A 12,093-nucleotide genomic window follows, 5' to 3' on the forward strand; every position below is an offset into this window, starting at 1 on the left:
TTATAAATATCCACATCAATCAATCATTTCAATCAAGGTTTAAGAGAATGGAAAAGAGGAAAAAAGTTATTTTCTTTGTTGAAAGTCTGTCTTTGTATTGTATGCGGTTTGTGTGTGTGTGTGTGTGTACATGTTTAGACATCTTTGTGAGGGGACAGAAAAAATTGGCATGCTACTATACTTGTGGGGACCAACAGCCCTTAAGAGGACAAAATGTCCATCCCCACGAGCCTGAAGACAGTTTTGAGGCTCAAAAAGTGGTTTCATTATCAGGGTTAATAGTTATGGTTAGCTTTAGGCTGATGGTTAAGGTTAGGCATTGTCAATGAAATGTCCCCACTGAGATATGAAAACGAATGTGTGTGTGTTACAGAGGTTACAGTTCACCTGCCTCATTTTAAACCGACGGAACGTTTTGAATAAGGAAGTGAGAGCTTCCGCTTACTCATCGTTCCACAGCTCTTTCCGGTTCCTGCCGCCGCGCGAGCACACATGTGCACATGTTTAAACCCGGCCGAGAGTCACAAACACTGATCCATGTTTAATGTGAGTCAGAGCCATGTTGGACTACACACCTATGCTGCTTCACTTAGACTGTGATTCTTTTAAAACTCTCTTCTGGCCGAAAACGCTTCAAATTTGCTTTATTTTGAAAGGCCTTAACCGGAAGTATGTGTTTATTCCACGCAACTTCACGTTTCCGGTTTGCGCTAACTCTACATCCGCTGCAGGGCTTGGAACAAGTCTGTCGTTTGAATTAGTGTCCGTGTGGTACTTGCTGAATCCCAACATGAACACGGTCCTGTCGAGAGCTAACTCGCTGTTTGCCTTCTCCCTGAGCGTCATGGCGGCTCTGACTTTCGGCTGCTTCATCACCACAGCGTTTAAAGACAGAAGAGTTCCTGTGGACATCCACGTCTCTAAAGTCATGCTGTAAGTCTCTGCTTTCAACAGCTGTTAGCATCACACCAGGTTCTGTCCTGTCTTTGTTCCGTGTAGCAGAGGCTGCTGGCTGGTTTACATGCTAGCTGTTTGGTGGGAGCCGCTCTGTGGCCTGCGGTCCTGAGCCTGGACAGCATCCTCAGCCTCGGGATACTCACTGTGCCTGGAAGGGGTGCAGAGCGGTAGTTCAGAGCTGTGGTACAGTACAGAGCTGTGTACTGTACCACAGCTGTGGTACAGTACATATCTGTAGTACAGAGGTAAACACAGAAGCATTTAGGGTCATGTGAGGAACAGCAGTCGTTTCCTTCACCTTTGCATGCGTCCGTCCCAACTTCTACATGTCCAGTGAAGTTTGTAACTTCTCTCTCTCTCACAGGAAGAACGTTGACGACTTCACTGGACCCCGAGAACGAAGTGACCTGGGTTTCATCACCTTTGACCTTTCAGCTGATATCCTTCCTGTTAAAGCATTGCTGTCTTTGATCTTTTCTTCTTGCCATGTGTTGCAGCTGCTTCAGATAATCTTTGCAATAAGAGTGCACTGTGCGGCTGCTCATGATTGTGCATTCATTCAGTTCTTTGTAGACTTGTTGTCGTCTTTTTTAAAAACTACATCCTGAGACAAAAGAACAGTTTCAAGCAGCTGTGTGTGTTGGGCGTTACTAAACTGGGACTCTGAATGAATGCCAGTAGGTCTGACAGAGATTCCAGCCAAAGGCTTGTAATTATACAGTCTTTACATTGATTCTTAAACCAAAATAACCCTGCACACTCACTGCGGAATCATTCACATTTGAGTTCAAGTCGCGTTAACACCAGATTAGCCCTGGTTACCATGGCGATGTACACCATTGTTTTAGGCACTGACAATGCAGTGAAGATGCTTGGATTCATTTTTGTTTTCCTCTCTCGGTTCTGTTGATGGTCCTTAACTTTTCCCACATTTGCAGCCAATTTTTGATTGGAATGTGAAGCAGTTGTTTCTCTACCTGTCTGCTGAGTATGCCACAAAGAGCAATGTAAGTCCTAATGCACACACACGTCGACCTTTTAGTAAGAAGCAGACATGAAGCACGCTACATATGGCTTATCAAAGCATCACATTGTGTCTAACGGTTAGTGCGCAGGTCAAACTACAAGTCTGATGTGTGAATGCACACCAGCACAGTGATGGATCACTTTAAGCATTCAGTCACTCGTCTCACCTCATCTTCATCATCATCACGTTGTTATGAGAATGCTGAACATGAGGCTTTTTGCACAAGTCAGTGACAGCGGTCCATACAGATCACCGACGGCAAACAATACACAGCTGGGTGGTTTTTAGCTGTCAGAGGAGTGGAACTGTAGGACTGCTTTGATACGTAACAATGAGCAAGAGAGTACGTGAAAGGTGTTTGCAGAGTGTGTGTGTAACAACAACAAAACTCAGTAGTTCATCTAATCCGAGTTTGACAGGTTTAGGATGAGCCCAAGTTTCCAGAAGTTCCCTGAAGGTGTGTAACTGCAAACAGCAGCAGGATCTGTGTGTAAGCGTGTGCGTCTGTGTGGAGCTCAGACAGTCTCGTGACAACTTTAATAGGATCAGCTGGTCTGTCTGTAACAGTGTAACCACAACATTGTCATATGTCAGTGTTTTGGAAATTTGTGACTGTAGCTGTGAGGAACACGGCTGTAAAGGTAACCCACAGCAGAAGGATGGATTAGACATTCAGTTAAAATGAGACTTTAATTCAGTGATTCTGAGGGATGGAGATTCAGCATTCAGTGTCAGCATTCATCTCACAGGCTGCTTTATGTCCTCGTACATGCATGAGAGAAAGCGCCCCTAACAATCATTCATCGTACCGTGCTCTTTTAACTACAGGCTACATTCACACAAAGGACATTTTAGCCCGGAGGAGGCAGGGATCAAACCACCAGCCTTCTGATTGGTAGATGAACCGCTGCCTGACCATGGATGGAGGTCCTGCAGTATAAATAATCTGTGTGTGTGTGTCAGTCTCTGAACCAGGTCGTCCTGTGGGATAAGATCGTTCTTCGAGGTGAGAACACCAAGCTGAACCTCAGAGACATGAAGTCCAAGTACTTCTTCTTTGACGATGGAAATGGACTGAGGTGAGATACCAGATGTGTATCAACACATGTTCTGGACTACTAAAATCAATAACATCCACCAGCAACTCTGTTCAAATGTTGTGTCTACCCCCTCTCCAGAACCTTTTCTCTATTTTGAGCTGTTTTCCACTCTTCATCTTCCTGATTTATCTGATATTTCTGAGTTTATATGTAAATCAAAGCCTGCCACGTGTCATCTTGACACTATGACTACAGAGCTTGTGAAATCCTGCCTCTCTTCCTTACTCCCACTCATCTCTGCTATATTTACTCTTCACTCACCACGGGTATCGTTCCCTCCTTATTCAAGATTGCTTCAGTAACTCCTATACTGAAAAAACCTTCTTTAGACCCTAACAACTTTAACAACCTCCGTCCGATTTCTAATCTACCCTTCATCTCTAAAATACTTGAAAAAGTAGTTGCAGCTCAACTTCATTCACGCCTGGTTAATAATAACATCTACGAGAGATTTCAGTCTGGTTTTCGTTCATGTCACAGTAAAGAAACTGCTTTACTTAAAGTCACTAACGATCTTCTAATCGGAGCTGACTCTGGTCTACTCACCATTCTCGTCCTTTTGGATTTGAGCTCAGCCTTCGACACCATCTCTCACTCTGTACTTCTAAGCAGACTCTCCTCTCTCGGCATCTCTGACACACCCCTCGCCTGGTTTCAATCATATCTCCTTGACCGCTCCCAGTTTATTCAACTGAAATCATTCCGCTCTCGTCTATTCCCGGTCACTTCTGGTGTACCCTAAGGTTCAGTCTTAGGCCCTCTTCTCTTTATAATATACATCCTCCCTCTAGGTACCATTTTCCACTGATGACACCCGTGTATCTCTCTCCTGCAGGCCTGATTCCTCCCTCCCACCTTCTTCCCTTACAGAATGTCTATCCGAATTAAAATCCTGGTTTAGCTCTAATTTTCTAAAGCTCAATGAGGATAAAACTGAAATCCTCCTTATTGGCACCAAATTCAACCTTTTGAAGGTGAACCATTTCTTTCTCACTATCGATAACTCCACAGTTTTCCCTTCTCTTCAGGTTAAGAGCCTCGGTGTCATCCTAGACAGTTCACTTTCCTATAAATCTCACATCAATAATCTCACCTGTTCTGCCTATTTCTATCTACGCAACATTAACAGATTACGTCCTTCACTTTCCACCCAGTCTACGTCCATTCTTGTCCACAGTCTCGTTACCTCCCGCATTGACTACTGCAACTCTCTTGCATGGTCTCCCCCAAAAATCCCTTCATAAGCTTCAACTGGTTCAAAGCTCCACTGCCCGCACTATCACCAGAACCCCTCCTACCAGCACATCACTCCTGTTCTTCAGGAACTGGCTCCCAGTGAAATTCTGAATAATATACAAACTTCTTCTGCTCACCTTCAAGGCCATTCATAACCTCGGACCTCCTTACCTTTCTGACCTGTTAAGCACTACCTTTTCTGCCCGCTCACTTCGATCTTCTTCTTCTATCCAGCTTTCTGTGCCTTCTTCCCGCCTCAGCACCATGGGAAGCAGAGCTTTTAGTTGCTCTGCTCCCAGGCTGTGGAACTCTCTACCCCCAGATATAATATACACTGGTTCTCTCCACCAGTTTAAATCTCAACTCAAAACCCATCTGTTAAAATCTGCATATTCACTGTGAACCCACTGTTTGTTAATTTTATCTTGTGCTTTTGTTTTATTGTTCTTCATTGTGTCATTATGCTATTATGTGTTTTTTATCTATTGTACAGTGTCCTCGGGTGTCTTGAAAGGCGCTTTATAAATAAAATTTATTATTATTATTGTTATTATTATTATTATTAACTGTTAATTACACTGACCTCTATTTTTCTCTCTGAGCATAATTGTAACCAGTGTTTCCTCATGCTAAACATGTTACCTGATAGGCTCTTCCAGTCAAGCTCACATCATCATATTACTTAGTCTTCTTTGGTAGTAGGTGGGCCTCATTAAATACCAACAGGGGTTAGGGGGCCAAGTCTGCTTGGTTCTTGGCTCCACACGGTCACAAAGAACAGGCAGGCATGAACCTCCGATGACATGTTCATCACTCAGACCTAAGTGGACTCATGGAGGCAGACTCTGTCCTCGTTAGCTGCAGCTGTACCATCTATCAGAGGAGATCCTTAGCATTAAACCATCAGCATCGAGCTCTGAATGCACTCAAGACATGCTCATTAAAGGGCTTAGATCTTAGGACCTGTTCCTCATCTTTCTCCTGAATGTTCTAGTTGGGAATGTGACTTCAGCCCATACTTACTGTACAGGCTTTAACTTGGACTTCCATTCATTTTTTTTCCTGCCACCTTCAGCTGACACACAAACACAGTCCCTCCCTCACACATGTTCTTTTATGATAAAGCAGGGCTGGATATGGCGACCCTCAGTCCTCCCTTACTTACTAATAGGCCTCAGCTGCTGGGGGATTCCCATGATGCAATGCTTCTTCTTCACTCACTATGTGTTAATACCAGTGTTGGGTAAGTTACTTTAAATTAGTAACTTAGTTACATTAGTAGTTACTTCTATCAAAAGTAACTCAGTTACTTCAAGTTACTCGTTACTTTCAAAGTAACTAGTTACTAGGGAAAGTAACTTTGGTTTTACTCAGAATTCTCTCGTTAATGTGTTGCTTCCGTAACTGGATACCCAGCAAGATTGCCAGTCTTCTAGCTTGCTTACTTGCCACAAGTGCACTGTGCCACCTACCAATAGAAAGGAAAAGTAATGTGCATATTTCCACAAGAGAAATCCCACGCCTGGACCGTCGTTGACTGCCGCCATGATTCTAGCCTGCTTTTTACATCCAACACAAAAACTGCAGTCGTGGTGCTTTCGATTGTACTCAGAACTCGGAAATTCTGCCTTCTGAATAGGAAGATGTAGGTAACACCAGACTGCAGATGAGCTGCATACAGAGCTGGACTGGGACAAAAAATCGTCCCGGGCATTTTGACTAGAGACTGGCCCGCCATTATAGGAAAAAGCATAAAGCCTTTGAATGAAAACAAACACTGTTGTGACAGTGATGTACACTGTTTTGATGGTATATATGTATCAATCTATCAATCGTTTGTTGTAAGACTTAGATAATTATTTATTAAAAGCGAGACATTTTAAATCGGAATAAGAAAGAAAAGTATTTCTTTGTGCCCCCCTTTCCCTGTTAATGCCCTACCTGGCCCCCTGGCAAAACTTTGCTAGACCCGCCCCTGCACAGTTACCAGATGCCAGCTACTTAGAAAAGGATCCTGGTGTTATTTGTCTCTCAGAAACAGTTCATAACTTCTCTTCAACTCATTCATGTCACCTAAAAGGTAAACCTGTTTCTCCATCACCTGTTCAGCTCTGATGATTCAGTAAGGACATCTCCTGGTTTCATCTTCATGTTTCCCTCTCACCAGATAACCAAACTGATATCATGACCAGCAGCTTTTACAGCTGTGGCTCCAGCAAGCATCAGCTGATACTAGAAATTAATATTAAATAAATTCTAACAACAGCTGATCAAGCTTAAACGTGCTGCTGTTGTTTAGCGCGACCTCCGCTGGTTTCTTCTTTCTGGCGCAAAGTGGGCGATAAACAAACAAGAGAGAAAAGCTGATCAGCTGATCATTGATCAGTTTAATGATTGAAGTAGAAACAGGAGAGGGAGGGGGAGAGAATGAGAGAAGAAGAGGCAGCTGACAGCGTAAAGACGCAGAATAACTCCAGCTTTGTGTCTTTTTCATTGTAGCTGAAGTACCGGACAAACTGTGTTTCTTTTCACCTCAGTATGAAACGCGAAATATTTTCTCTGAATACCAGACGATTCCGTTTTTTACGGGATGGTTGGCAACTCTAATAATTAACCTTATGAACAAAATAAAGTTCAACATCAGTAACATCATAGCACCCACCCAGCTGTATAGAAACCCCCTCATGCTAGCTAGCACGCAGTACGAAAAAGTCAGCATAACGAAAATAAACTCCACCTAAACTTGGTTTATATCTGACCCAGATAGACTGCAGGTCATAACTTCTTACCTGAAGTTCAGTTCACCTGACACTCGGACCGGTGGCCGCTTCGGGTCTCTCCTCTTGCCTCCCCTTTCCCTCATCCACCTGCTGGCCTCCACCACTTGCTAATGTTATTGAATCTGTGGAAGCTCCGCGATAGCCACCACACGAAGTAACGAATAACGAGCCTATCTAAATCCCAGTAACGAGTAACGCGTTCCTGGTTTTGGCATAATAACTAGTTACCGTGCTCGTTACCACAATAATAACGTAGTTACTGTAACGCGTTACTTAATAACGCGTTAGTCCCAACACTGGTTAATACATCTCTCTGCATTTAATCCTTAGTTATTATCAATCTCTGGCTCTCGTCCACAGCGTGTCTTTGTTCTGTCTTCCTTCTCTCACTCGCAGCAGATGGCCCCACCCCTCCCTGAGCCTGGTTCTGCTGGAGGCTTCTTCCTGTTAAAAGGGAGTTTTTCCTTCCCACTGTCACCAAAGTGCTTGCTCATAGGGGGTCATATGATTGTTGTTTTTTTTCTGTATTATTGTAGGGTCTTTAACTTGTCTCAGAGTCGAGTCCCAGTCTTGAGTTTAAAAAAATGATACGTCTTCATTTTTTTAATTATTTCCCCCATTGCATCAAAAATAGCATCAAGTATGAAATTTGAAACATCCTGAGTATTCTGACAAGGAGATTTATGTTTCCCATAATGCAGTTCAGTTTTTCCCGGAGCCTTTGTCGTCTCTTATTTCACATGCTCTTCACACACGTTGAACATGATTGGCTGATTGTCATTATTTCTCGTCTTCAGAGCCAATAAGAACATCACCTTGACATTGTCCTGGAATGTAGTTCCCAACGCTGGAATCCTGCCCCTGGTGGCTGGAAGTGGACACGTCAGCATACCTTTCCCAGAGACCTACGAGACCACCAAGAGCTATTAGTGACTGTGCTTTGACCGCTGAAACGAGATGTAACTGAGTTTTTGGTTTGTAATAAAAGTTGAAATTGGAACGTGTGTGTTTGTGAAGAACTCTTCTGTGTTCTGACGAGCAAACAGTGATGCTGTCAGCATCGGTGTGTTCATGTACCTCCGTCTGGTCTGAGGGAGCAGCTCTGGCTAATACAGTGGATGTGTGTATTCATTGTAAAGCTGCTAGCTCGTAACCAACTCGGTAGCAGCATGGCCTCTTCCCCTGTCCCCCCCCCCTCACTTTCCTGCTCATTGTGTCAGATGTTTAGTTACTCCTCGGCCTCCTTTAGCAGTAATGATACCTGTAACAAATGTAGCATATTTGCAGCTCTGGAGGCCAGGATTACTGAATTGGAGACTCGGCTTCGCACCCTTCATTCACCCGTAGCTAGCCAGGCCCCTGTAGCTGGTGCAGCTGAAGACAGCGTAGGCCCTGCTAGCTGTTCCCCGGCAGACCCCAAGCAGCTGGGGAAAGAGGGCGGCTGGGTGACCACCAACCTGTTCATGTGTCTAACCGTTTTTCCCCACTCGGCGACACACCCGCCGGGGGTCAAACTCTGGTAGTTGGTAATTCTGTTCTCAGATGTGAAGCTAGAGACACCGGCAACTAGGGGTGGGTTTTGATTATCGTTTAAAATCGATTCTAGCTTGGATAACGTGATATCGATTCATTAAAATCCTGAATCAATTTTTTTAATATAAATTTATTTTGCCCGAAACTCCGCCGACGCATCAGAGTCAGTGAGATGTCGCCTTTCTCACCGACGGCACGGACACGGTCGGGGCTGAAAGCCGACAGCTCGCTGATTCTGATGTTTCGGCGGGTCCGCACTTTGTGTTTATGTCCTTTTTGCGCTGATTCTGAAGCTGCAGGTTTTTATCTCTCTCCAAACAATATTGACTGAACCAGCAGCAAAAGAAGATCCAAACTACGCTTCACGTAAACATCATCATGAATTCACTCTGACTTTTGCTGTTTTGCTTCCACCACGATAAAATCACACTTCCTGCACAGCTCTCTCTCTCTCTCTCTCTCTCTCTCTCTCTCTCTCTGTACTTCATGAACAGTTTCCCTCTAAAAATCTGTTTTCTGCATTATTCGCTTGCTTGTTACGCACCAGTCTACCGTTCTTACTGCGCTGTCGGCCGCTGTTTTTTTTCCTTTTACTTACTTCCGAAAAGAAAGCCTCATTTCTGCTGTTCAATACTGAACAAATTTAAACTTTTTAAAATTATGCAAAATTGCAAAACGCTCAGCTGTGTCTCTAAAACCTCTGTAACTTTGCTCTGCTTCACTTCAGCAGCATCAGCTAATGTTCAGATGTTGATTCATGGTTTTCTGTCGTTTTTGATCTACTGCAGAATATTTTTATAAAATCCCAGAACAGGAAAATCTCCTTCATGTTTTTCTGTGTTTCATCCTCAATTTGACACAAAGGCATCTGCTGTGATGCTCACACCTTTGATAAAGCTAACAAGCGTCAGCTTTCTTTTTATAGATATAAAAATATATTAATGTACTGATGCATGATCTGACTTATAATATTTCTGACTGTCTGAGGCAAAATTTCCCCGATTCAAAACAAACTAAAAACCAGCAACAAACAACTTAAACATAAAAAATCACAAAGAAAGAACAATACAGTATCCACATCTGAACCAAAGAGTAAAACAGTGAAATGTGGATTATTAAATATTAGGTCTCTCTCCTCCAAGTCTCTGTTAGTACATGACTTAATAATTGATCAACAAATCGATTTACTCTGCCTTACAGAAACCTGGTTGCAGCAGGATGATTATGTTAGTTTAAATGAATCAACACCCCCGAGTCATTCTAACTACCAGAAACCTCGAAGCACAGGCCGAGGGGGCGGTGTGGCAGCAATTTTTCACACCAGCCTATTAATCAACCAAAGACCCAGACAGACTTTTAATTCATTTGAAAGCCTGAAGCTTAGCCTCGTCCACCCCAGCTGTAAAACTCAGAAACCAGTCTTACTTGTTATCATCTATCGTCCACCTGGGCCTTACACAGAGTTTCTCTCTGATTTCTCAGACTTTTTATCTGATTTAGTGCTCAGCTCAGATAAAATAATTATTGTGGGTGATTTTAACATCCATGTAGATGCTAAAAATGACAGCCTCAACATGGCATTTAATCTGTTATTAGACCCAATTGGCTTCTCTCAAAATGTAAAAGAACCCACCCACCACTTTAATCACACTCTAGATCTTGTTTTAACATATGGCAAAGAAACTGAACATTTAACAGTGTTTCCTGAAAACCCTCTGCTGTCTGATCATTTCCTGATAACATTTACATTTACAATAATTGATTACACAGCAGTGGAGAGTAGACTTTATCACAGTAGATGTCTTTCTGAAAGCGCTGTAACTCAGTTTAAGAATATAATCCACCCACTGTTATCATCTTCAATGCCCTGTACCAACGCAGAGCAGAGCAGCTACCTGAACACTACTCCAACAGAGGTCGATTATCTTGTTAATAATTTTACCTCCTCACTACGTACGACTCTGGATACTGTAGCTCCAGTGAAAACTAAGGCCTCAAATCAGAAGTACCTGACTCCGTGGTATAATTCTCAAACACGTAGCCTAAAGCAGATAACTCGTAAGCTGGAGAGGAAATGGCGTGTCACAAATTTAGAGGATCATCATTTAGCCTGGAGAAATAGTTTGTTGCTTTATAAGAAAGCCCTCCGCAAAGCCAGAACATCTTACTATTCATCACTGATTGAAGAAAATAAGAACAACCCCAGGTTTCTCTTCAGCACTGTAGCCAGGCTGACAAACAGTCAGAGCTCTGTTGAGCCAACCATCCCTTTAACATTAACTAGTAATGACTTCATGAACTTCTTCACAAATAAAAGTCTAGGAAGAAGTCCACAAGAACTTCTTCCAGAGTATTTAAAAGTAGAATGGGAGGCAGAGCCTTCAGTTTTCAGGCCCCTCTTGTGTGGAACCAGCTTCCAGTTTGGATTCAGGAGACAGACACTATCTCTACTTTTAAGATTAGGCTTCAAACTTTCCTTTTTGCTAAAGCATATAGTTAGGGCTGGATCAGGTGACCCTGAATCCTCCCTTAGTTATGCTGCAATAGGTGTAGGCTGCCGGGGGATTCCCATGATACACTGGGTGTTTCCTTTCCAGTCACCTTTTTCACTCACTATGTGTTAATAGACCTCGCTGCACTGAAACGTATCTGTTATTAATCTCTGTCTCTCTTCCACAGCATGTCTTTATCCTGTCTTCCTTCTCTCACCCCAACCAATCACAGCAGATGGCCCCGCCCCTCCCTGAGCCTGGTTCTGCTGGAGGTTTCTTCCTGTTAAAAGGGAGTTTTTCCTTCCCACTGTCGCCAAAGTGCTTGCTCATAGGGGGTTATATGATTGTTGTTGTTTTTTCTGTATTATTGTAGGGTCTTTAACTTGTAACATAAAGCACAATACAATATAAAGCGCCTTGAGGTGACTGTTTTTGTGATTTGGCGCTGTATAAATAAAATTGAATTGAAAATGGAATTGTAAAGCTACTTTACATTAGTTTTATGTGAAAAGTGTCACTTTTCATAATCTCTTTGCACCTTTCCTTAATGGTGTCAATAAAGTGCTGACCACTCAAAGAGAGGGGATAGCGTTGCAGGGGAGTGGGTGTTACAGACTTGAGATGCGATGGCTAATGGCAGGTACTAATCAGAAGGTTGGTGGTTCAATCACCAGCTGCTCTGTGAATGTTTGATAGAAAGCAGGTGAAGGTAGTAAAAGTGCACGTGTGTTGCATGAAGCAGAGTAGAAAAGCACTATATAAGAGAAGACATTAAATAAGTTGGTGCTGACATGAGTGTGTGGGCCCTGGATGGGCTGACACGCCACTGCAACATTGCATGGAGCTCTCTGGATTAGCAGACTGGGGCGGTTCCCATCTTTAACCCTCTAAAGCCTAACCTGTTACCAGGCGTTTCCTACTCGGGGAGGCCCTGTGGTAGACCGAGAACATGCTGGAGAGTTCTCAGC

The 12,093-nt window shown here is 43.2% G+C and overlaps 1 protein-coding gene across 1 annotated transcript; it reads left to right on the forward strand.

The window, feature by feature from the left end:
- Nucleotides 1-696: 696 nt before the first annotated feature.
- spcs3 (signal peptidase complex subunit 3) lies at nucleotides 697-8,104 on the forward strand. The gene is made up of 5 exons (XM_063475577.1): nucleotides 697-933; nucleotides 1,322-1,395; nucleotides 1,888-1,964; nucleotides 2,948-3,063; nucleotides 7,898-8,104. The coding sequence occupies exons 1-5, from the start codon at nucleotides 791-793 to the stop codon at nucleotides 8,028-8,030; spliced, it is 543 nt and encodes a 180-aa protein (XP_063331647.1). The 5' UTR covers nucleotides 697-790; the 3' UTR covers nucleotides 8,031-8,104.
- Nucleotides 8,105-12,093: the final 3,989 nt, after the last annotated feature.

This window comes from Pelmatolapia mariae, linkage group LG6 (assembly GCF_036321145.2).
Source record: "Pelmatolapia mariae isolate MD_Pm_ZW linkage group LG6, Pm_UMD_F_2, whole genome shotgun sequence".
In the NCBI taxonomy this organism is placed as follows: domain Eukaryota; kingdom Metazoa; phylum Chordata; class Actinopteri; order Cichliformes; family Cichlidae; genus Pelmatolapia; species Pelmatolapia mariae.

Coding starts and splice junctions, on each gene's coding strand:
- spcs3 (XM_063475577.1), top strand. CDS start 791: ATGAACACGGTCCTGTCGAGAGCTAACTCGCTGTTTGCCTTCTCCCTG. Junction 1,396..1,887: donor CACCTTTGACCTTTCAGCTG/ATATCCTTCCTG, acceptor AACTTTTCCCAC/ATTTGCAGCCAATTTTTGAT. Junction 3,064..7,897: donor GACGATGGAAATGGACTGAG/GTGAGATACCAG, acceptor TCTCGTCTTCAG/AGCCAATAAGAACATCACCT.